A 26,289-nucleotide genomic window follows, 5' to 3' on the forward strand; every position below is an offset into this window, starting at 1 on the left:
CTGACTGACTCTGAGAAAAATAATTTCTCTGGTAAAAACCCTCCACCCTCTAACATGAATTGCTCCAAGAGTGCAGGGTGGCAGACAAGACCTTTCTCACCTGTTCTTGTCTGGGGAGAGACATGGAGAAAACCAGCAGCTGGGTTTGGTGAAGACAGAGCAAGAAGCCCTGTAGATACCTACAAAATGCTGCCATCCTGTTCCACCTTTGTAATGGCTCCACTAACCACAGCAGTGGGCGGTTCACCTCCAGCATGTGTTGGGCTAGAAGCCAGCCCATTCTGCAGTGCTGCCTCAACATACCCTCTCACCTGCATCCACAGCCAAGGCAGGACCTACCACCTCACACAGAGTGCCAGGCACTGAAGAGCAGCCTGGCTCACTGACTGACTCTGGATGCCTCCACGTCCCTGAGCCCAGGCCACCAGGAGCATCCACCATGTTAGGGCAGTCCACTGCAGAAGAGGAGAAGTGGGGTGGACTGCAGCAGCCCCCAGTAGAGCAGAGCATGGAATGGCAGTGGCAGGCAGACCATGGGAATGGCAGGACGTGGAAGAGGAGAGATAGAAGCACGAGGTGACTTGGATGGATGGGGGACAACAGACTCACAATGTTAGAGGCACAACTTGTTCTGATCTTTTTTTTTTCCTTTCATCATCAGAGACAAAGTAAAATAAAACCAAAGCATATGGGATTAAATTAAAATCACAGTTTCGTTTACATTATAAAAAAACGATTAAAGAGTAATAATAATGTCAAACGAACAATAATAATTTAACAAAACAGGAAATAAGAAAGCCCTGGAGAATTCCTGCCTGGATGGTGCTCACTGATGGAAGGTTTGTGTGACCGGTTTTATTGTTTGGGGATCATTCCCTTGATAGCTGACTCCCGGTTTACATATGTGGCCCAGTAGACTAAGTTGAAAATGGCAAAGAGGACTGGAAAGACGATGCGGGACATCTTGTCTACCTTGCTGACGCTGTTGTATGTCTTCTTACTCTCCGGCAGCTTCTCCTCTCTGCGGGGCATCTTGGGGGGTACGTTGGTGGCAGTAGCAGTGGCAGCAGCGCTCTTGGAGATGGTGGGCAGGCCAGGGTCCTTGGCAATGTTGAGGGCATATGTGGTGCCAACAATGTTGTAGGTGTTGTTGGTTTTCTTCGCTAGTGCCACTGGCTCTTTTTTCTAGGGAAGGTGGAAGAAAAAAACATAATAGAGGTGAAGTGACTGTAGAATTGCATGAAAAATGTTTTGTCCTCCGAATTTACCTGCTTGCCCATATGAGAAGATGGAAAAGGACGTGAGGAGCAAGAGACCAAGACGTCGGCATTGTGGAAGAGAAAGAAAATGTGGTGAGAAAGTGGCCAGAACCCATGACATTTGCCACTTGCAGGCTTCTGGAGTGTAAGGGCATTCTGGACTAGGGTGGATCAGCTACTTCGTGTAAGCCTGGCACGCAGCACAAAGAGGTCCTGCTGCACATCAAATAACTGAAGCCACAGAGCTGGGTTTGTAGCCTCTTTGCAGCCCCTTACATCGGAGTAGTGGTATAAAAAGGTGTGTGCAGCTACACTCGAGCAGTAGCTGCACCAGACGTGTGAGTCCTTGACTGTCCAAGCACTGCCAGGTCAGTATGAGTGAACACAGGCTCAAACTATTATCTCTCTCAACTGGACGGTGTTACCTGTTACATGTAAGGTTCAGCCATGGAGACGTGATGCAGGAATGGAGCCTTTAGAAAAGAATGACACCCCCTGTGGCCATCCTGGGGGAAGAATTTGATTTTCTGCTTTGCTGGCTGCTTCCTGGGTGAGATGAGAGGAGGAGACATCACAGAGGGTTATACTTTTGTGTTGTTTTCTGTTTGGTTGGTTGGTTGGTTTTTAGCAGAAAGCCAATGGCTTTAAGAATGTGGGTGACAGCATAGCAATAATTTTGCCCTATATTACACGGCCATATCATACAGTGCCTCAGTGCCCTGAATACCTCACAGGAATACCTCACAATTTAACATCATGATGTCCAAAATGCCTCTGGGACCCTTTAGAACACCTCATGACCTACGCAAGTAAGATAATGGAAGATGGAAGGCGTTTACACTAGCCCTGGGTTTTGGGATTGCTCAATGCAGCACTATAGGGCAGACGGAAGCCTTTCATCTTGTGCTCACGTATTCTAGATGCAGTGTCTGTTGTAATTACACCAAGAGCCAACATTAGACACAGCAGTGACTCATGATGGGAATCTAATATCTAAACTCAGAACAAGGTGCGACTTTGGATCCTATTTTCTATTTAAAAGCTACAGAAGCACAAGTTGAGGCTCATCCCGGCATTTCCCAGGGGTGCATGGCATGGTCTTGCGTGTACGTGAGAGGGAGCCACGTACAAAGTGACCATCAGGAGAAGGGGAGAATGTGCAGCCAGTGGGACCAGTTCATCTCTCCATCCCAGCCTGGGAACTAGCAGGCACCATTGTTGGATAGCACTGGGAGCTGGAAAGGGCACATTCACCCGGTCTGCTCTGCAGAGATGCTCCACGAGCTTTAGCTTTCATGCTGTACTTCCATTCTAAATGTGTCCACAATCACCATGGATATTTCTGGTTACCTTAGGAAATGAATTTTCCACAGTGATTTTCAGAGGGACACTAGAAGTGGACTTCTGTGCAATCTTTAAACCCCTCTCCAATAACATCATAGCCAGGCCCACGGCCTCATAATAATGCCAGCAATTACAGAAATTAACTTGCTGCTATAGAAGGAGGTCTAAATGTCTTCAGACTCCAGATCAGACTAAATCACTGATCAGATCATATTCAGAATTTTATGGGAGAGGGTGTTATGATCTTTAACGATTAACTTGGCGACTGATTTCTGCAATCATAAAGTCATGTTAACGTGTACCCCCTGCACAGGAGGTGAACTTTTCCTGCTAAGGAGTTGACAAGAAGCAAATAAAGGACTAAAGACGTTTCACCTTATAAAACATTTAAATATGCTTACGTATGATTCCTCATTAACACAGCTACTGGAGGTAATAAAATCAATTAATAATCAGGAATGAAAAAATGATTGTTGTTCACAAAATGCAATTTGAAGTGCACTGTGACTATTCTAGTATTAATCAGACACACTATTTGTTACAGGAGTAAGATAACTACAAGTGGCATGACACTTTCAACCTGGCTAGCTTTTCTGTCCCAAAGCTTGGAAAGTGGGATCTGTCTCACCTGGCCCATGGCATTTGGAAGCAGCAGGCTGAAACAGAGGGAAATCAGGCAAATACAAATCCTGTGGGTGGTGATAGCAAGCTCCTGCTCCTATTACCGCAATCCAGAGCCCCCAGGCATCAACTTGGGACTCTCTAGACCTCAGATCAGGCTATTGAGACAGTGCAGAGGCTTGGGAATTTTTCCTGCTGCCCATAGCATCTTCTGCCCTGCTCAGGGCTGGGAGCCTGGGTGGCGTTGGGAGGCACCCAGAGCACAGGTTGTCTCCGCCAAGCCCATGTGCTCTGCTGCTAAGACACCAGAAGAAATGGCTCAGCCTGAAGTTTACCAGGTTGTGCTTTATAAATAAGTGTTTTGGGCAAGATTTTGACAACAAAACAAAGCAAAATGTGCTTATTGCTGTCAGCTGCACAGTCCCCCCCCCAGCACCTTTATCTGTGAGGAGTTCCACATCCTACTGAAACAGAAGGGAAGAAAAACAGGAGGAAACCCCACATTTCCTTAGAAAACTTGTACTATTTAACACATCTATGTTGCACAGCAATTCCTACATTTATGGCCCAGTTTGGGCACAGGGAGATTGAATCACAGCACTCGGATGTCCTTGCGCTGCTTTCCTGAGGGGAAAGCTGTGAAGGCTGGTATAGTGATAAATATGTTCCCTGGATATTGCAGTCTGACAAGTTCTTCCACAGCACACATGCTAAGAAATAATAGCATTTTTTGTTAAATATTCTTGTCTTCAGGCCTCTGTTGAGGAGCTAATCGCTGACCCTCTTAATTATGGGAACTACTGGTTTCGCCTATGATCTGCTATAGATGTAGTTCTCTGCACCTGCTCCTTGGCCAGAAACTTGGGTTGGAAGCACTATCCTTCTGACAGGCCACTCTGAAGGTCACCATCACTAATACCTGCAGTACTTAAGAAATGCAAGGTGTCTGCCACTTGCTGTTATAGAGGAAAGTCACTTTAATGACCTCCAAGCATCTCTAGTCTCTGACGTACTTGTATCCTATAATTCAAAAGCCAACTATTCTATGATTTGGCATCACTCATCCCTCCCATCTCTTCCTTCACGTTATGTGGGCCTGAGCCCAATAATCTTACACTCCCTGGATCACCAAAGACTCAGAAGTTGGATGGAGTCAACAATCAGCCCAACATTCCACACAGGTAGTGTTGAGAGAAAAAGGGTGAAGTGTTGTTGAAGAATGATACATGGACTAGTGAAGATGCTGAGGACATAAATCACTTGCAGTGCTATGGAGACCTACAGGTGATCGCAAGTGCAGTAGGACAAAGGACTCATGGGCTGCAGAACATGGTCAGCAAGGGAAAGTCCCAGCATAAACACATTTACCATAGTGAGGCAGAAAAAAAAAAGAGAGATGGGTCTGAACCGCCCTGTGAGCCTGTTAGACTTCAAAGTGGTTGAAAATGGTGGCCTGTCAAGGTTGGTTCTCATTCCTCTCTGTTGACAAGGAGGGGACTGAAGCAGATGTCACAAATGGAAAGAAACGAAGGAGAAAGCAGAATGATTCCCAAGTGACCTGCTTTATGGGGCAAACTTCAGAATTGTTGAAGCAGGCTGGACAAAAAGCTAGGCTTTACTTAGCTGGTGGAAAGGGCACCTAGTGCAAATGGTGAGCATGACTATCACTTCCAAAATACAAAGAAAGAAAACCATGATGACCATATCAACGGAGAGGTTTGGAGGATGCTTTTTGGTGACTTTTTCTTATTGAAAAAACATGTGAAAAGTATATAAAAAGCCTAGACCTAACCTTGCCACCACACACTACAGGATTGTCTTAAGCATGAGAAGGATAAAGATCCAGGGCTATTCCTCCATCCAAAGTGTGTTCTCCCTTGTTGTCATGTGTCTGACTGCGACTACTTGTATTGTTTTTGTTGCTTCTTGCCACCCAGGGTTTCAAGGCAATTTTATACAAGCACAGACAGAGAGCTAAATCAGATCTTACAGACAGTTATTGTGTTGCAGGCAGAAGTGGGTTTAAGTAAGCAGCTCCCAAAGATCCAAGGCATCTTCCATCCTGAGGAATAAACAACAATTTCTGCAGAGAACTTCCTGGTAAGTGTCACCCTTGTAGACTTCATGAGCTTCCCAGCGGTGAAGTCACTGTTAATGGTTGTCTCTCCAGATCCTCACTTAACAGCTGCTCAGGAAGTGACCTTGTTGGCTCCAGAGATGGGCATCCCTATGGCTGGGATGGATGGGATGCAATGGATCTCACTCTGTTCAGATATAGTGTCCTGAAGTGGATTCTTTTCACGAGATGTTTTGAGGATGCTGGAGATAGGGAGCTCTGCTGGTTACTGAGATCACTCATCTTACAATCTCTTTGGCCTCTCAGTCCTCAACTACTGCCATTTCCCACCTTTCTCCTCATGATATTTTCTTTAAAATAATCTTTACTAACAAGTTTTCCACGTTGAATCCAGCTGCCTCTCTCCAACTTAATCTGCACATCTAGGTTGGTTGCAGCCACCCTGCCATACAAAAAGAGAAGAAATCCTTCATCCCCAATTAGCAATTACTGGCGGCAGGCAGGAAAGCCTTGCAAAGACTTTGGGTCCCAGAAACGTTAGTCAAAACTTATCAGCACGTGCACTAATGGGAGTTCTTGGTGACATCTATGGTGATATCTGCCTGCCTTTCATTACAGGAGACCTACAGAGTATGTGCAGAGTAGCTCCCAGCTAGAACCAGAAACCAACTGTGGCTACAGCCAGAGCATCGCCATGATCATTTATCAGAGATCAGCAGTTCACCAAGATCAGCCCATTATATTAGATTCTACCTGAAAAAAAATGCTCTAAACTGATGGGCTGGCTGAAGGAGAGAAAGAAAGAAAGAATGGAACCAGCCCTGAGGGTGAACACCTTGGGAGTGCATGTCAGCAATCAGCAGCTTTTGCAAGGTAGTGATTTCTTTCAAATGGGATGGGAAGCATTGCTGCCACCTACATTTAAGGTGAGAAAAGGGTTGATGCTTATTGATTTTTTTTTTTCATGTTCATGCAAGAAAACAATCAAACCTAGAGTGAGGATCCTTGCCATTATATCAATAAAGAGCATTCTTTTTGGCTTTGGGGAAGGCTCTCTGGAGACCAGGGCTCAGCCTGGGCTTGTCACTTGTAGTTTTATTCCTGGTACAAACATTTTGAAATGCCAATAGTTGTTCTTCTGGATCCTCTTTCTTTCGTGGTTTCAACCACCTGGCTTGTCAATTGTTTCAAGAAGAGCTAATTAAAGGTTGAAACTGAGCCAAGGAGGCATCTTCATTGCATGGCAAATTCACTACTTGGAAATATTCACCAGAATAAAGATGAAAAGCAAATATGGTGACACCTTGTATTCCCAAGCTCCCTGAAAGCCCACCACTCTTCAGGGAACGTTCTGAGCTGCAGAGGCTAGGAGTGGACTAGCCTTCTAAGATAAAGATCGAGGTTGGCTTAAGATCAGGGTTGGTTTGAAAAAGCATCCACAAATTTGGAGTCCTTCCTGATTCCCCAATCTCATACCAATTGCAGCAAACTCACAAAGAACACTCCCCCTGCAACATTCCTGGTCCTGCTTAGTTTTCTTGTTTGATTACCACATGCTCAAACATTCTGCATGCTCTTACCCTATTGTTTCAGCACTGTTAGTCTTGCTGTCCTGGGTCAATGAATAAATTAAGGAGCATGCTGCTTCTATGACAGACTGAGCCTTTACTGCTTCTTCGCTGTACCCAGTTCACATAATTGTTCGAGACTCTGTGAATCCTATATTTGTGCTCATCTGCCCATCACTGAAAGGGACGTGGTTGTTTTGAGGACCTGTTCTGATCCTTCACTCATGCCAATGACCCAGGAAAGGTGTCTCTCATCTCTAGAGACCAGATTAGTGTTATTGTTCATGATGGAAGTAGAAAACCATCAAGCAGCCTCCGCTGGAGCCTTTCTGCCATGAGTCTGTTGCTCAGACCACAGCTGCAAAAGCAAACAGATAGAGTCCAAGAAACACAAGAGAGAGGCGTTCAACACTCAGTGATGGCCGCGGTTCTCCATAAGGCGTCCATTCTCCTGTGCTGATCTCCATCCCAGAGAGACGGCTTGTTATTTTCTTCCCAAAAGTTAACTGCAATTCTGCCAGGTATTTGCATACAACCCCACAACAATTTTAAACAACACATTAAAATGCAAAGGAGTAAAATATAAAGGGCCCAGAACCGAGAACAAGGACAAAGCTGATTTTCAAATTGATTCAATAAATATAAACAAGGAGCAGCATGCTACAATGAGTGATTTCTCTATGCAGCCAAGAATCAATCAGTGAGGAGGGAGCACGAGCAGAGGCAGCAGCGGCTGTCAGGAAGGAAGCTGCTAGAGAGGCTGATCCCTAGCAAGAAGGGAAAAAGTGGGTAACACCAGGCACTAATCTACTGCCAGTTGCCGTTTCTGATTGCTTGCTTCCCACCCACCCTCTTGGCCTGAGCTTACAAAGCAGCAGCTGCTGGTAGCTGTGGGCAACAGCGTGAGTGTTAGAGCTCCCCATTGCTGCACCAAGCTGTACCAGGGGGGACTTGCAGTCGGAGACACAAGCTGCAGGGGACACAGCAGAACGGGACCATCTCCATGATAAGGCTGGCATCCTGTGACATATTTGGGTTTTTGTGGCATGCTAGCAACATGGAGTGGGGTATTTATGGACTAAAGGGAAAAGAAAGGAGAGAGGAAACCACTGGTGGGGCACAGCCAAAACGTGCATGCATTCACATTTCCACTGGCAAATGGTCATGCAGAAGGGCAGAGGGAAAAGTGAGCAGTTACACCTGGGGGTTTGTCCTCCAGCTAAGCACAGCGACCAGCTCTCCAAGCCCTTCCTCCTCCCTTGACCCTCAAGAACCGCTCCAGTTAAGAGCTGAGCTGGGGACCCCAGTAAGTAGCATCCAGCCGCCCGGAGTGCTGTGGGGCTGCATGTTACCCACTCCTGGCCCCAGCACAGCTCTCTCGTGCAGCGTTTCTTCACCGCCCCCTCCTCCCTGGCCTTGGCCACAGGGCTGACCTTCATCTCTTGAGCCTCCAGCACCTTCTTGCCATCCCAAGCCCAGCTGCGCTTGGTGAAGTAGTTGACGGTGGCAAATTCGATCAGCGCAGAAAACACAAAGGCGTAACAGACGGCTATGAACCAGTCCATGGCCGTCGCGTACGCCACTTTAGGTAAGGAGTTTCTTGCGCTGATGCTTAGCGTGGTCATGGTAAGGACGGTGGTGACACCTGCGGAAAAGCGGGAGACAAGGATGGTGTGAGACCATACGCTCGTACTCACCCAGTTTCTCCTCAAACCAAACAGTTGTTTTTTCCGTTATGTAAGCCATCTTCTAAGTTGTGCAGCCCACATTCTCACTATAATTAAGGGAGTCTTACCCAGCACAAGTCTGTGGTGCATTTCATAGAATAATAAAACAGTCCAGGTTGGGAGTCCGCTTATCCAGCCCCTGATCAAATCAGAGCCAACTCTGGGTTATTCAGGGCTTTCTCTGCTTCACTTTTGAATACCTTCAATTCATATGATCAATGCCAAACATCTGCATTAGGATGAGATTAATCTTCCCCAAGCTCCATCAGCTAGATCTCTACTCACTGTAAAAGAGTCCTAGCTCATAGGTAGACACCTGCATTCAATTCATCATCTGCTAATATGGTAAATCGTGTGATGTTAGACCCAGCTCCCTCATGTAGAATATCCCATGGAGAAGCCTCTGGTTACTTTTGAAACAAAATTAAAATAAGAAAATAACAGTAAAAACGACAGCTAGATGGTTGAGAACTTCATGGGGGACCAGAAACTGGCCACTCGTCCAATGTGGTTCTCTCAACGTTTTGGAAATAGTGTCTCATGAGCTCCATGGACAGACATCTGGGATCCTGGGTCCTGCTGTCACAGCCAGGCAACTATCAGAGCCCCAAGCTGCCAGAATGAGTGTCACTACGATTTATCTTAAAAAAATGATCTGTTGTAAAAAGCCTTTTAAGGCTTTTTTTTTTTTTTCATTAAAGCAAGCAACCATTGCTATCCATTTTCCCCAAAAATGTGCTTTTCAATTAAAAGTGCATTAAAAACATTATAGAAATATTGACTAATTTTCACTTCCCTTAAGCCATACTCCTGGTAATTGAAGAGTTTCGATAATATTGTCGGCAATACTTTCTGAGGGGCAGCAAAAAGGAATAAACAATTGGAGTTCTCATTATTTTCTTAATAGGAAAGCAAGGCAATTTGGGAGCAAAGACATTTTTCTCAAAGATAGGGTTTAATTTTTCAGTCAGCTCTTTCCTGCTCAATCTGAGCTGCTGCTTGAGGAAACCTAACTGTAAATCTCAGGATAACATAGGAGGGAATCAAATATCCTCAGAGCAGGGTTCAACCTTGATGTTGGGAGTGCAGAGACACTCTAGAACTGATGTAAATAGAAGAATTGACCTGGGACACAGACATGGGGTCCGAGTGTCCACTTTGTGGGGTTTAATTGTAAATGATTCACAGATAAGTGAGGAAAGTTCATCGATGACTCTCTGTATGCCTGAGCTGGTCCTATTTTCCATGTGGTTTCTGTCTGAGTCCTCCCTTTTCCATTCTGCTGGATGAAAACTCTAAAAAGTGGGTGCTGAGGGGCCATATCGCCTCTTCTTCACTGCTATCACTGTTGAATGCAGCTCTTGCTGTCTGGATTGTGCAAACCAGTTTGGCCATACTGACCACCCAGCTCCCCACAGCTGCACTCAGTGCTGGGGATGGTTGTAGGATTTGTGTCACCAGAGAAGGGAAAGCAACCTGGTGCTAACGGGGAGAAGCTGAGGTCAACTGTGACTTTTAGAACTTGTTCATGACCTACATTTCACGAGCCCCAGTGAACACAAAACCCATAATGATTCCTTTCTAGTCCACCTAGGGGGGTGCAGAACCATCTGTGACCCTCCCTGTGTCCCGTTCCAGTCCACAGCACAGGAATGAGGTCTAAGCCTGTGGAAAGGGTCCGGAAAGGAGGACATCAGCCTTGTTGGGTTTGGGGAAGTATTTCTATCATGACTCTTTTGCAATAGAGAAAATGCTTCATGATATTTGAAACCACACCACTTTCTGTCTTATTCAAAAACGTGAGCAGGTGGTACCATATATCCATCTCTGCTTGGTGACTTTTGTCCAATATACTCTCTGTTAAGTGGTATGTGCTGGGCACTATTATTCCCAGGAAACAGAGTCCAGCAGCATCCAGCACACCTGGTCCGTGAGTGTGTGTAGGTCTTGGCAGGAAAGCACAAACCAATTCTGTTATTAAATGTTTGCAAAATCGATTCATATATGTGCACTGACACTTTGCCTCACAGAGATGATCTGAAACCATAGGAAGAAAATAATCACAATATACTATTTACCATGCAGTTATACTGCCTCAGCCCGGGAACTTGTTATGTGGAGCTCTGACCAGGGTCACATTAGCAGTTTTAAAGGTAGAGCTTTAAATGTCTCCCCATGTACCTATCCTCTCCTCAACTCAAAATCCAATATAGATAAGCAGACACAGCCAAATGCATATAATTAGATGATCAATGCCTTGATTACTGTTAATATTTGTGACTTGGCTTGTAACAGAAACACAGGAGTATTTTTGCAGTGAGTCAGTGCACTGGGAAGACACTCAGAGCTATTCTGGGAAATGGCCAGCAGTTTCAGTGATGCTGGTCAAGTCCTGGAGAAGACCAGTTCTGATGACAAGTCAGTTTGTGGTGCCTTTCTCCCCCAACCTGAGAAGATGCCCATGTTCTCCCAGACTCACCAAAAACCGTTCGGGCAGGGACAGACTCTCTGTTAAGCCAGAAGGAGACCTGGGACAGGATGACTGTCATAATACAAGGTAGGTAGGTCTGGATCACAAAGTACCCGATCTTCCTCTTGAGATGGAAGTGTGTGGTCATGACGACATACTCCCCTGCAGAGACAGGCGGTTAGAGATGCTGAGCCACCAGTGCTTTCCAGGATGGGGCCAGCTGACCACCAACCCATCTCTGAACCACTAAAGACCTGTCCTGAAGAAACTGCTCAATAAACAACCAGGCTTTCCCTGTTTCGCCCCAGACACAAGATGCCTCTGGGAATCTCCTGGCCCAGCTCCTGTCCTTTTTCTGCTCCAGCCCAGGGAGCCACGTTGTGGCTAAGATACCTCAAGCCCAAAGAGACCCCAACAGTGCTTCAGTAGGATTTCAGGACAAAGGATTTTATTTTCTCTGTCGATCCTGAAAATATTCTGCCTTTCTTCATTGTAACTATCTCAAAAATCAGGGCAAGTTCTGCCATTAAAGGTCTGGGCTGTAAACCAAAGAAGCAGCTGTCCCTGTTTTCCCACAATGCCCTATTACTCCACCCAAAGCTTTGGATACTTTATTGGATTATTGCGTCTTTTTGTTGTGAGTGTGGCTTTGCTAAACCATTACACATAGAAGCCTTTAGCAGCTTTCTTGCCACTTCAGGTTATTCATCTGTACATTTTACTACAACTTAAATAGAGCGATGGGCCAGATATTATGATGTTTAGTTCCTTGGACTCTCCACATTTCCCCAAGGGAGGTGATGTGAGTTGTTACAGACAGACACTATTAAAATCAAGTGCACCAGAGAGGAAATATCCTTAAATGAGAGAACTACTGGTGCATACAGAAGAAGAAAAAAAAAAAAAAGAGAAAGAAAAATGAAAGATGAGAGACACACATAACAGAAGCTTTCAGTACCTGGATTCAGAGGGGAAGGGAGGAGCAGCAGATGGGAGAGAAAGATGATTAATATTGGTCATTAATCAGGGGAAACATTTGTTTGGGATAATCTTCTATTAGCTATGATAATATTTGTGTAAGCAGATGCAGTAAAAATCACACTGAACATTATGTTGCTCTCATCTCCCCTGCCCGCAATGCTCTCCTAAGGGACTGGAAAGAGATCCAAGACTAATGAACCCACAATACCAAGAACCAGCTGGGTAAGGTGGGGCAAGTTTTCTGCACAGCGGATCATTCTTTGATGCTTGAAATCAGTTTTCTAGAGAATATGTGTGATAAGGCTCTTTCAGTGGAAACCACTGAAAGCTAAACCCTTCACTACCTCTTGATGAAGGTTCCACATGTTCCCAGCCATATTCTCCAGCAGCACATGGCTTGGGAAGTTTTGTGGTGCTCACTGCCCACAGGTACTGTCTTTATAGTTGTACCAAATCGTGGCATTCAAAGCCCATGGGTCCATCTTGTCTGGCAGTGTACTCAGCCCATGCATTGTTTTGTGGTCCCATAAGTACCTGTGCTGGATCGAACCATCTCTGTACCAACAACATGGCCCAGCAGGTCGTACTGGTTCAGGCGAGATCCACCCTTTGCTACTTCCACTGATTTATCCTTCCCCAGTGTCCAGGTGTAGATCACCTCTGTCTTTGTGTAGGCATCTGTGGAACAGAAAGAAGAATGAGGTCTGTGTTTCGGCTTGACCTAAAATATATCAAAATTAGCTTGCAGCCAAATTAATCCCTGCTATGCATTCCTCAGAGCCACATGGCTGAGCACAGCCAAGCGTGGCCAGAGACCAAGGCAGTTCAGCAACTGTTAAATCAAATGAGCAAAAAGGAGCTGGGGTTTTTGGAACGGAGCTGGAAAAAGAGGCAGAGCACTGTCATTGAGAGACACGCTGTCCCCTTGACGTGCTGACTCCGCGAGGGCTGGCTCCAAGCAGAGACAAGATAGGAAGGCGTCCAGACCAGCAGGCTGCTGGGGCAGCAGGACAACCACAGCCCTGCCATGCCAGGGACCAGGAGAGTTGTGCTGGCAGCAGCTGGCGAAAAAGGCTAAACGCAAATTGGGCTGAAATTTAGGTTAAGAAGAAAAAAGTCTTTACCCTCACTCAGAAGCAACCCTCTCCAAGCCTCCCATCTTTGGAGGTGGTGTGCCCTCCCACCAAGATGCCCCTTTTCCCTTGCGTGACCCTGTGTTTGCCAGCCTCCAGGACAATCTGCTGGGCAGTGAGAATGGGCAGTGCTGAGAAAAGCCTGCCCGAACATCGCAAGAGAAACAGCAGGCAAGTTCTGCTGGACTGCTGCCTGGGGTAAGGCTGGGCTCAGGGTCAGGGCATCCTTCCAGGGGCTTGGCAAGTTCCCCTCTCCATTGCACCTGCCCAGCTCCCCATATGCGAACACCTCTAACACACAGAGTCACCATCACCTTCACAAGCCTTTGTGACCAAATCCCTGCTTGTCCCCACAGCCTCTCTCTTTCCTGATGGTGCCTGCATGTTCTTGGTTTTGCCAGTCCTATGGTATCCAGAAACTGAGTCTCTCCAGAATCTACTAGGAACTACTTCTCCCCTTAATGCCCAAGCTTCCTGTCCATACCCACTCTGTGCCAGTTTTTCAGGCAAGAATAAAGTTCACTAAAACAAGTTTTTAACTTATTTTTACCACCAGGTTTTCCTTTTAAGACATTATGGAATTCTTTGGCTGGGGTCAGGTCGAGCGATGGGTCAGGTCTGCTACAGAAATGTCTCAGGTCCTGCTTTGTGGACAATCCTGTCCTGAGACAACCAAATTTCTCTGATTTTCTTTAAACAACCACTATTACCCCTGCACTGTAGATTTTGGCAAGCCTGTTAAATACTAAGCAGATGCTGTGAAAAGCAGGAGGAGTGGTTTTGATGATCAGCCAATGTTTCTCAGCAGGCCAGCGTGCTGCCTAAGCACTTCTGGTGCAGGCTGGCATCTCTCATCCAACATGCAACACGCTGCTTTTCCCTTCCTTCCAGGTCTCAACATGCTTCTGGAGACTTCCACCTTCCTTCAGGCCCAGCTTTGTACAGCTCTGCCGATGCTCTTCCACCTTGATGGGCAGCACCTTCTGCTCTACCAGTCCCAGTTCACCCACCATCTTTCTCAGTCTACAAAGGAAACTTGCCCACAGTTTCATTGCCATCATATGTCACTGTCTGGAACAGAAGAGTCACACAGGCACGGCATGGATACTTGGAACATATTTAATGCCATGAAGCTGTTTTGGTTCTGCACAATGCCTTGCTTGCAATGCAGTCTTGTCCAATCCAAACAAGGACAGCTCTTTGACATTTAGTGGAGCTGGTAACTTCAGCAACATGTTCTGCTAGCCCAGTCTCAGCTCCTGTACAAATGTTCCATGACTGGCTTAGAAACAATTGTTTTCTGCTGCATACATCCATCTTCCAGGGAGCATGGTGATAGGTAAAGCCATCACCTTCACTGCACTTGTCCAAGGAACGACACAGATGGGCAGCTGAAGCTATCTGAAATGCCTGATGCCCTTAATTCTCCTGCAAGCTCTCTGTCCCTTTGGGTGGCTGCCATGGTGGCGCAGGGACAGGAAACCACTGATGAACCTCTCAGATTGTGGGGATCACTGGAAGGTGGTCACTGAAGAAAATTCAGCTATCCTTTGAACAGCACATCTGGCCCTGGCATTGTCTTTCTACTTACAAATCTGACATACTCTAAGCTTCTTGCAAACAAGCAGCTTCCAGCCGTTGACAGCTTTTTGGTGCAAACACTAGTTTAATCCTACTCCAACACAGGAGAGGTGAGTTCACATGCTATGTGGATGGCTGCTTTAGAAAGAGCCATACTATGTTAATCAGGGGCATCTCTCTGAGCTGCTTGTGTCAAAACTCTCATCGTTCAGAGGCCAAATCAGTAAAAATACCCAAGAAGAACCCCAAAGGGTGTTCCAGCAGAAATATGCACATTAATCTCTTTTTCCTCACCAAGAAACATTATAAGCAATTAAATGTGGAGTAATCTGCCTTCCTGCAAGTCTTGTAATAATCCCAGAGTTTAGGCCTGAGGTATGAGATTTTATATCCCTCCTCACAAGGTCAATTAACATTAATAATTCATCCTTCTCTAAGGCTTGCTATTTTACTTACTGGCTTTAGTGATGTCTTGTGGCAATGAGTTCTACATTTAATTAGGTGCTGCCTAAGAAATAACTTCATTTTAGTATTTTTGAATAATCCACTTTCATGGATGCATTTTGTCATGAGGGAGGGCAGCAGATGCACATGATAAATATGATTTCTTCTGGTATCAATCAAACTTTTCAACTTTCTTCTTAGTTAACTCTCAAATGGCTACAGCAAGGAAGTACCAGTTTAGAAAGGTTGTGATTCTCTGTTTTCTTAAGAGTCTAAAAGGTATATTACTGGTGGGGGCTCATTCATTAGCTGGAGGTGGGTAACTCTTTCCATCTAATGCAAACATAGACTGAGAGTGGTGCTCAGTTTGTTGGACCTGGAAGAGGGTTCAGGCAGAGTGGGACTAGGAGATATGTTTCCACATTGTGGTGAACCAGTGACTTGGAATTAGGTTCCCACTCACTTCAGGAACAGAAACAAAAGAAATTTAACTGGCATATGGGAGAGAAGAGGGAACTTGTTCCTAGGAAGGATGGGAAGCCCAGGCAGATAAACAGCTGCAAGCCCAGGGGGCTGGGAGTAGCTTCCAGCTCACCAGCAGCCTGCAAGTCTTCCTTAAACCAAGACTCTTGGGTACTGAGACAGAGATTCCCAGGGTTTTCAAGCCTTTTATTTGAGAGCAGCTTGTCTGACAGACTGAAAAGGAACAAGGGGTTTGTAAGCTCCATTGGAGAATGGACGCAGAGGAACCAGAGATTTCAAGCTCTCCCCACATTGGCAGGAGTGATGTAGGGAAGCTGGACAGGACACCTAGCAGCAGACACCACTGCTGTCTTCCCGTGTCTGCCCCCCCAGGATCACCTTGTGGTGAAGGAAAAGCACCTCTGAGTTTTCCACGGACGCCAGTCCTGCTGAGGTAGCACTGAAGAGGCAGCACTGCCCACCAAGGGCAGAGGGAGCAAAGGGGAGCTGCTCTTCCCACATCCCTAATAAACTTGCAGTAAAGCCGTAGGTGTCTAACCCATTGTGTGAGCCTGAATTGACCACAGATTTCCATGCTGCCCATTTCTGACAATGGTAGGAATTGCATGTATAAGATACTAGAAACAAATATTTGGTCATATTATCATTAGCAACAATTAATAACACTATCACTACAATACTGGAACATAGTAGACACACAAAGAACTGCTGTTTAGCTCTGCATCCACCTCCTTGAAGAGGCTGATCAGAGTACTTACAGCTCCCAAATTTGAGCGGGCAAGCATGCACATCCATTGGGAAGTCCTCCAGGTGCATGGGGCACTCTGCATGAATAGTTAGCCTACAAGACAAAACACAGGCATGATCAGAAACACGCAGCTGTGGCGGCTCCCAGCTGGCCCTTCTGCCACAGCATCTTTGCCCTGTATCCATCAAAGGCGACAAAGGTCACAATGTGGCCACTAACCTCTGGGTCTCCAGGCAGAAGGCCATCACCTGTGGAGAGAACAGCAAGCACACAGTTCTGGACACCTTTCCCATTGTATAAACTCAGCTCTATGGAGTTCATCTTTATCCATGCAGTGCAATCAGAATCTGCCAAAGCCCAGGACTCCTGTTTGCTTATGCACTCTGCACAAAGAGCTCATTAATACCTGGAGTCAGGCGACATCTCTTGGACCATGTTGGAAAGCAGAGGGAAGGGGCTTCCAAGGAAGAACTGTACCCTGGCAGCCAAGAGGGCCAACCGTGTCCTGGGGTGCATCAAGCACAGCATCACCAGCTGCTCGAAGGAGGTGACTGTCCTGCTCTGCTCTGGTGCAGCCTCACCTAGAGCACTGTGTGCAGTTCTGGGCGCCATAGGATAAAAAAGATATTAAGCTGCTAGAGAGTGTTCAGAAGAGGCTACAAAGTTGGTGAAAGGTTTGGAGAGGAAGCTGTATGAGGAGGGCTAAAGTCTAAAGTCACTTCGTTTGTTCAGCCTGGAAGAGACTAAGAGGAGACCTCATTGTTGGTTACAGCTTCCTCACAAGTGGAGGAGGAGGAGCAGGCACCAAATTCTTCTCTTCAGTGACCAATGACAGAACTCAAGGGAATGGCAGGAAGATGTGCCAGGGGAGGTTCAGGTTGGACATTAGGAAAAGGTTCTTCACCCAGAGGGTGCTGGACACTGGAACAGGCTCCCCAGGGAGATGTCACGGCCCCAAGCCTGACAGTGTTCAAGAGACTGGACAACGTTCTCAGACAAATGGTGTGAACTGTGGGGTTGTCCTGTGCAGAGACAGGAGTTGGACTTGATGATCCTTGTGGGTCCTTCCAACTCAGGACATTCTCTGATTCTATGACAGCCTGTTCTTCTTGGTGGTCTGGAAGGAGCTGAGGGCTGGCAGATTATTCAGTCAGGGAGCCACAGTGCTACTGGGCTTGCTGAAAAAAACTCACTCACAGACATGAAGTCGCAGGTGCGACACAAGGGTACAACACAGCCCTCTGCATGTGGGACACTGCGTTCGCTGCTGACACTGCAGAGGATGCTGCGGGCAGCCAGAGAACTGCATGTTCTGGGGCCACTCGTGGGGCTGCAGGGCAACTTATGTGCTTTATGCATCCACTAAATCCCAGTAGGACACCTTGTCAGGAAGCGGTTTTGTGAGGGCGGCACAACCATAAAAGCAGTGTGCTGCAGAACATGGTGCCAGGCATTAAAAGATCCATTATAAAAGGCTCTGAAAAAGGTAGGTCTAAGCTCTTGTTCCTTCCACAAGTACTGCAAAGCCTGCAGCCTAGGAGGTGGGGCCAGGACAGACAGCTTTCCAGGAGATGTCTAATATAATATTCTCTGAAGGAACCACTTGTAGGAAAAAGGACCCACTTCTGATGGCCTGGGAAAATGACAAATAAACCATGACAGGAGCAACAGGTGGATGCAAAGGGCAAGTGCACAGACCTAAGGCTGAAGGTGGCTTGTAGAAAACTCAGCTAAAGAAGCACAGTGGAAAGCTTCTGTTGAGGTATTTTCCTTCAGCTGGAAAAACATTCAGGTAAGTTATTCTTCAGAGAAAATAACCGAGGCTTGGTCAAATGCAAAATGAACACTGAAAAAAAATAAAGGGTTCAGATTTTGTTTGCTAAAAGCAAAGAAGAAAAAAAAGAAGGGAAACAAAATAAAAATAAAGGTTATTTCTTTCAGGTGGACAAACCTGAAATGATTAAAAAAAAGAAAGAATGTTTTTTAAAAAAATTGGTGGACAAAGCCAAGCACTTCACAAATCGCTCTTAAAACTCCTGTGGAAACAAAGCAGAAACACGGTGGTGGCTTGGAGGTGGCAGGGAATCTCTGAGGCTGCGGCGACGGTGGCTGCGAGCGGCAGATGGTGCTGTGACAGGCGGGCACTGGTGCAAGCGAGGGACAGAGCAGCAGCAAAGCCCAGGCTGCACTGGAAACTCTCAGCTGGCCTTGAATTTGACTCTGCCAGGTGAGGAAATGAACCTTGTGATTTCAGACCCACGGTCAGCCCCATCTGCTTCTTTTAGAGGCTCTAGGAATGCCCATGAGAGACAGGCAGAGGCATTAAATCAAGAAGCAGAGGAGCAGAGCTGGAAGCTGCCACAACTTCAATGGGGCAGGGCTCGGTGGCCAAAAATCTTTCTGTGTGACCTGGAGCCCCAGCAGCAACCACCATAGAGGTTTAAAGCCCAGTTAACCCAGCCTGTGGGAATGGGAGGTAAGGCAGGTGACCCCTTTGCAGCGGTCACTGGGTTCACAGTGCTGCAGAGCAGATGGCACCACGGGGAAGTCTATGCCTTATTTTCATATGAACTAGCAAAGGAAAGTGGTGAGGCTCCTGCAGACCTTCTGAACCCAGCCCCACAGTGTTTCAGTGATACCTTTCTCCTCCTTAATGCAGCAGCAGTACGTACTAATTTCTGCTGTTTTCAGTGCCAGGTACCACTGTCCTGTCTCTGCTGGGCACATTGGCCCCACTGTGCCATAGAGGGGGGGAAAACCTTATAAAAGCAACTCCCACAATCAGGGCAGGTTTGGTCCTGATAAACAGCTTTCAGCTATTGAACATGAGCAGGACACGGTCCCCGCACACCCATGGGGACTCCTTATACCAAAGCCCCAAGGGGCTGGCTGTTGAGTCACCATTCAGTGTTGGGTCCCGAGAGCTCATAGCCCAACCATGGCTGATGGAATGTTCCATGCTCTGGACAGGTTTATCACAGCGGGTTTATTTGGCTTATGCAGGCTGACTCCATCTCCGGTAGAGGAGCCCAGTGATACTTATGGAGAAGTACAAAACCTGGGCGAATTCAGAGCAAACCACACCTGCTGTTCTCTCCCAGCAGCCAGTGGCTTACAGCTTCCATGATTCAGAGGCTGTATCTAGGAAACTGGGTGCACCAGAGACCAAAGACCTTTTCTACTCTGTTAATCCTTTGTGAATCCTTGTACATGGATAGTGACCACTGTGTCCTGTAATAATCATCATTCTACCAACAAAGAGGTGATGATGACTGTCCTGCTTGCATTATGTTGGGCAGCTTGGCTTCCTCAGCCAATCCAAGAATGACTGTGTGGCCAACATAACTTCCTTGGAAACAAATAGCTCTTTCCAATTTGCTGCTCTCTTCTTCACCTCTAGACTGAAAGTACCTGTTTTACATGAGAGAGAAGGTGACCTGATCTTTAGGACCTCAGTCAAGACTCATTGAAGTCAATGGAAAGACTGACTGATTTTGACAAGCCTACAAGCACATAAGTTGGAACTACTTTCTTCTAAACGCTCAAAGGCCACTACGAACAAATTGGCTCATTTGATCTGATACTTCTCTTTCTTAATCTGGATGAAGATTAGGATTAGGATTTCAAGACACAGGTATGAAAACCTGGCAGCAAGGTGTGGACTTAACAGCATTGGCACCTCCTGTTCCATTTCTTTTGTGATGCTTTCTTCTGTCAGCTCAACATTCACTTGGGGAGCTTCCTGGTCAGCAAGTTTGTCAAGCATGTCCTCATGGATCTTACCAAACAATTCTTTTTGTGTCCTTTCCAACTGCAATGGAGCTTTTGCTTCTAATATTTGTCACTGTCACCTGTGTAAAGGAAATGTTGATGCATTTCCCATCTCCTTCTGCAGGCCACACAAGACTTTTCTGGTTTACCTTCTTATTCCTTTTTTGACTTCACTAATTACTTCATTAGTTCAAAAAGCTCTTAAATGGGTGTTCCCAAAGTCAGCTTTTCCAAAGGACCGCTCCTCTGACCAGTGCTTGCTTTCCTTCTGATATACCCTGAACTGCCCTAAAAAAAACAGAAAGGCCTTTTTCATCCATTGTACTGTTTGCAAGTCTTGGCTGTGATCAACAGCCATTTTGAATAAGGCTGAGCGACTCAAAGGACTGCAGATGGTGGGTCTGGCGGTTGGATGTCATTTAGAGAAGCCAAAGAGAGTCTCAGAAGGAGCCAGGATGGCAGGACACAGCTGGGCACAAACTGGCCTTGGTCATACCCTCCTGCTCTCTCCGGGCTATAGGAAATATTGACTGTCTTAGCCTATGTCCGTGCCTCAGTTTATTGAACTATTGTGCTTGTACAATCAGGAACTTGCATAAGCACGATAGGGCAGGACTATTGAGCAAGGTGGTAGTCTGCTTCTTGTAGAACTTGCTTACCATAAAATCAGCTTCTGGGGACACCTGGATTACTGGCATGTTTGGGATGATTTGCTGTGGGAAAGAAAGCACCTGAATTGGGGAATTGTGGCAAAAGGGGCCACACCAAACAAAGTGCTTGTCACAGCTGAAGCTGTGCCCCGAATGACAGAGTTCAGACTTTGTCTGCCTCATCTTACACTTCTTCTCTGTCTGGTACTACTCTGCTGGCTGCTAGACTCTATCTTGTGACCTCTAATGTGCTGCCTAATCCTGCTGCTGTGCAACCGAGGGGAGAGGGGTGGCTCTGATGGTGTTGCACATATTTACTAATCAACCTTGGAACCCAGCTATGGCGAAGCATGGGGAAGGTTTGTATTAGTGGAAGACTCCCCAGCGTGTTTATTAGGAAGAGATCTTTTACAGGCTCTAGACATGGAAATACATTTATCGCCTGAGGGGGTGGATCTAATAATCATGGGGATGAATGTAATTACCGAGAGTACTAACAAAGAGACTTACAGAGAGTTCAAAATACCAGAGAGATTAAAATCAGTGGCTGCAAAATTGTTAAGTAAAACCAGCATAGATGTAGGATCATTAATCTCAGCTCAGCCTGTGATCATAAAACCAAAGTGGGGAGATCCCCCAGCTGTGAAACAGTATCCTATTCCCCAAGAAGCAGAAAAAAGTATCCAAAAGCAGATAGGCTGATATCTAGCTCAAGGAATTTTAAAAGTATGTGAGTCACCCTACAATACTCCTATGTTCCCGGTAAAGAAAAATAGATTACATGAAGATGGAGACCCAGAGCATCTCTTTATACAAGACTTATGGGCAATTAATCAGCACATAGTAGTCCCCCCACCTAGTCCCCTCTACTATACTCCTACAAATACCACATCGGGCAAAATGTTTTACTGTAATTGTTCTAACCATCCCCTTTTCAGTGTCCTGCTAGACAAGGACAGCCAACTTTAGTTTACCTTCACGTGGAAAGAACAGCAGCTGACCTGGATATGTCTCCCACAAGGGTTTGCAGGGTCTCCTACAATTTTTTTGTGAATGCTGGGAAAAGGTTTAAGAGATATAAAACCACCGTGTGGATCAGTTCTTGTGCAATATGTAGATTATTTACTAGTAGTGAGTAAAGATGAAAGCGCCTGTACAATAGACACTGTCCATCTATGTACTGCCTTAGCAGAGAAAGGACACTATACAAGTCTGTCCAGACTTGAGCTCTGTCAGAAAGAAGTGCAATACTTAGGTTTTATTTTAAAGGGACGGCAGTGAGAAATATTTTAAGGGAAGGGCAGTGAGAAAGTGAGAAATTTGAAGATGCCCCTGCTCATTGCAGGGGGGTTGGACTAAATGACCTTTGAAGGCCCCTTCCAATCCAAACTATTCTATGGTTTTATAAATAGACTCAGAAAGGGTAGACGCTATAGTAAAACTTCCAGTCTCAAAGAAACAGGCATGGGGATTCATTGGAGCAGTAGGATTCTGCCAGCTGTGGATCTCTGGGTTAGGAGAACTAGCAAAACCCCTAACAGAAGCAACAAGAGGCGGGGAAGTAGAACCTATTATGTGGGGCCCAGAAAGGGAGTGAGCCCTTAAAGCAATAAAAGGAGTCTTAGCCTCAGCCCCTGCCCTAGCACTCCCAGATTGTGCAAAGCCCTTCAATTTGTATGTACATGAACAAAAGGAAATAGCCAGAGGAACGTAAATACAGAAATTAGGATCCCAACAAAGACTGACTGCATACTACCACATTCAACTAGACCTGGTTGCAGCAGGAGTACCAGCCTGCATTAGATCAGTGGCAGCAGCAGCAATGATACTAGAAAAAAGCCATCCACTTATTCTGGGACACCCTTTGACAGTTTGTGCCTCACATGAAGTAAAGATGCTGCTAAAATAATATGCAACTCAAGCGCTGTCTCCTCAACAAGCACAAAGATATTAATTGATCCTCCTAGTGGCAGACAACGTAACCTTAAAAGGATGCAGTCCTCTGAATCCAGCTATTCTAATACCTTTGCCTGATGATGAAGAACATCACTAGTGTGATCAGGTAATGTATGCTGCCAGCAAACAGCAAACTGATTTAACTGACATTGCCTTGCAGAACCTGGATTTAGCTCTTTTCATAGATGGCTTGTCCTACTACCTACACAGGCAATGCTGGACCGGGTACACTGTGGTCAGCCAGGGACAAGAGATCAAAGCCGAACCACTCCTGATGCGACTGAACACACAAGAGGCAGAGCTGGTAGCCTTACCGTGTGAAGCACATCTGGGAAATGGAAAACAAATCAACATCTGGACAGACTCGCTGTATATCTTCAGGGTGTGGCATGCAACAAGTATGTTATGGAAAGAGTCAAGGACTTTCACATCATCAGGGAAAAGGGTGGCAAATGGGGAAGAAGCTGAGCCACGAAACAACACTGCAGTAAATCCATCAACAAACCACTGAAGAAGCAACCTAATCTGCCACTTCTCCACCTACAAGCCAAGGAGCTTTTAAGTCTCCTGAAATTAAGTGAGAAAATGCCTTATCATTCCAGTGAGATGAGTCTGGTTTCAGCAACTTCATACAGCCAGAAGCCAGCACGTTCACAGGTGACACACAAAGGGTGAGACACACTCTTGCAGCCTCTTTTGTACACATCTTTCAGAGTGCTAATTAGCAGAAGTATTTAAGTGAGCTGTGGAATCAATCACTGCTCAGGAGAGTGCCCACATTCCCCTTCCGCTCCCTCCTGCACTGGCCTTCCCCGCCACCTCCTGTTGCTGGCTAAGGACTCCTCGGCACCATATGCTTTGCCTAATTAAACGTCAAAATGTCAAACCAAGAGGAATGTATCTCACTTCCCAGACAATTATCACTGCCTCTGCAGCATTTGGGTAGAAGAGCCTGTTGCAGAAATTCTCATCTTTGCCCCTTACCCTGTGCAAGGGAGCTTATGGCCAGCTAACCACAGCAGTTTATTCATTGCTCTGATGCCCTGTTCAGGTCCAGACATCTGAGCCCTGAAATGTCATTATAAAGCCTAAACAGCATGTGAAAAATAATCAAGCTGCCAGCAATCTCATAATCCAGCTGTTGCATCCTTTGCCTCATCTGTCCCAGGCACTAGCAATAACTTCTGTAGAACTGTCTTGAAACCAAACCCCAAACTCCTCATGTTTTCTCTTCACTTTGCTGCTGCAAAGGCATCAAAAGTGGAACATCCAGGAGAGAAACCATGTTTATCCCTTTAAAGTCATGGGAAGTCCTTTGAACTGCTCAGTACAATGGCAAGAAGCATGAATCAGGCTAAACATACCTCTCCCAGCCTGATGGTACAACAAACCACTTCAGCTTCGTTCTCATGGTTACCGGGAGCTTAGCGAAGCCTTTGATGTGTCATTAGAGCCCCTGTTGTTACCTGCATCGTGCTGCAGAATGAGCGAGACTCTCGGTCCAATTTCTGGGACGCAAATGTAATAATCCCTTGGTGTATGTGTGGTACAAAAACATGACAGCACCCTGCACAGCAGAACAGACTTTGTTTATGCCAGGGATATTGCTTGAGTTTTGTCCTGATTTCTCCTCTAGAAGATTCATTAATAACCACAGTCAGGCCAAATAGTGTTTACGGTTTAGGCTTTGTGAAAATCTAGGTTAGGTTTAATTGCTTCTAGGATCCTTGTGCGGGTTCTGAAAGTACTAAATTCACTTTGCATCCTTCCCCAGCCCCTGGAGATTTCAGCCCATGATGGCAGAAATGCAGCAAGATAAGGTGATCTCTGAGGATTTCTCCCTCCCAGGACAACTTCCCTATAAAAGTCTGCTTGCACAAAGCCAAGCCTGCAAAACAGATCATTTCTGCCTTTAGATCCACTCTGGAATTCATAAAGCAGGAAAAAGCAACCTGTGCAAATCTCGTCTATTTATATGCTCCTGTTTAGTACCCTAGCTTTAGTCTGCTTGGATCTGTCCATGCTGTTGTCTGGGATCAGCCCTGATGTGGGATGCAGTCATGGAGCTTCCAGTCCCTACTACCCAGAGGAGCTGGTGCCAGCATGTCCCAACTGCTGCTCTTGCAGAAAGGAGACAATCCATCGCCTGGGGTAATTCTGCAGGCTCCAGCCTACAGCTCTCACGAGTTGCCTGGGGCTTAAAGAAAAAACAGGCGGTAAAGACAACCCAAAGCCTTTGCTGGGAGAAACACTGTGAAGCTCTGAGATTTCAAAAGTGGGCTGGGAAGCTCAAATCCCTGGGCATGCAATGGTAGGTACAGAAGGTGTTATCTAGGGTTCAACAGCCCCAGTAGGACTGCAGGTGTCCTGGGTGCCTTTGTACTCAGCTGTCCCTCCTGTTTTACCTCTGCCTCACGCAGGGGTTCGCTGACCATCCTTCTCAAGTGCTCATGTCCTGCAAAGTCTTGAGGCAAAGTCTTTGGGCATGCAGCTGAATGCGTCAGCATCGCAGTTAAAGAAAATATCCTTTAAGTGCATAACTTGAGCACATATTGTCTGGGAACCACTCTGACAATAACCACAAAGCCTCAACATGCCACTCTGACAGTCCCTGTGAAGAGCAGGAGAGCTTTTTAAAGCCTGAATTCACAAAGATGAATCCCATCGAAACAGCATTAAGCTTTCACTATTATCATATGCTTTAAGGCCTGGAAGAACCAAAACATTATCTATGTGCCCCACGCAGTTTGAGCCAGGGAGTACATCCAGAGATTGTTGCAGCAGCTGAGTTTTTGTCTGTACCTTATGTAAATCCACACACAATTCCCACTTTGTTGTACTTAGGTCTGACACCAGAGCCTTTGAAGCCCTAGCTGGGCTTTTGGGAACTACTTGGATCTTGTAGAAGCTCCAAAAACAAGACTGCAGAGGCAGGGCTACATAATAAAACTGCATTCACCATGCCCTCTAAGGTAGCTGGAGAAGCAGGGAAGGGGCAAAGGGATCAATAATCCTGTCCCTTGCACAGCAGCCAGAAGGGGAATAGGGAAATGCAATTTGTGCTGCAGTCGCAAAGGCCATCTTGTCACCCAGGTGTCAAGGCCTGACTTGGATGTTTGCAATGTGACATTGCATCCATCCTTGAAGAGGCTATGCCATGACTACATGAAATCTCCGGATGCTCAGCTACAGCTGGTGTGCAACTTGTTGAAGCTCAGGTCAGTGATGAAGAGGCTCTTCTCCAGGAGCTATAAATATTGTCACACAGGTGTAATTTTGCTGGATGCATGTGTCAGAGTTGCTGTTCCACCAGAGCAACTTCATCTATAAATGTAAGCCTTGACTAAGATAAGCTGGTTTTCACATCAGGATAAATAGCAAGAGACATGCCTCTAATTGCACATCAGCAAAAGTGATCCCTCAAGGATGCTGGCTGTTACAAGGTAAAGGAGTAGGATATGTCACAGGAGTCAAAC

General features: G+C 46.1%; 1 protein-coding gene across 3 annotated transcripts in view; it reads right to left on the bottom strand.

Moving 5' to 3' along the window:
• Positions 1 to 626: 626 nt before the first annotated feature.
• Positions 627 to 26,289, bottom strand: part of GABRA3 (gamma-aminobutyric acid type A receptor subunit alpha3) — a 70,585-nt gene continuing 44,922 nt past the window's right edge. For 2 of the 3 annotated variants that reach the window (XM_065077456.1, XM_065077455.1), the window contains exons 6-10: positions 16,447 to 16,529; positions 12,582 to 12,725; positions 11,076 to 11,228; positions 8,303 to 8,514; positions 627 to 1,185 (exon numbers count right to left, since the gene is read on the bottom strand). In XM_065077456.1, coding sequence (XP_064933528.1) covers positions 856 to 1,185; positions 8,303 to 8,514; positions 11,076 to 11,228; positions 12,582 to 12,725; positions 16,447 to 16,529 — 922 coding nt within the window. In that variant the 3' untranslated portion in view covers positions 627 to 855. Of the gene's footprint in view, positions 1,186 to 1,684; positions 1,806 to 8,302; positions 8,515 to 11,075; positions 11,229 to 12,581; positions 12,726 to 16,446; positions 16,530 to 26,289 lie in introns of those variants that run through there. The other variant, XM_065077457.1, reaches the window with a different exon arrangement.

Source organism: Columba livia, chromosome 12 (assembly GCF_036013475.1).
Source record: "Columba livia isolate bColLiv1 breed racing homer chromosome 12, bColLiv1.pat.W.v2, whole genome shotgun sequence".
Classification (NCBI taxonomy): Eukaryota; Metazoa; Chordata; class Aves; order Columbiformes; family Columbidae; genus Columba; species Columba livia.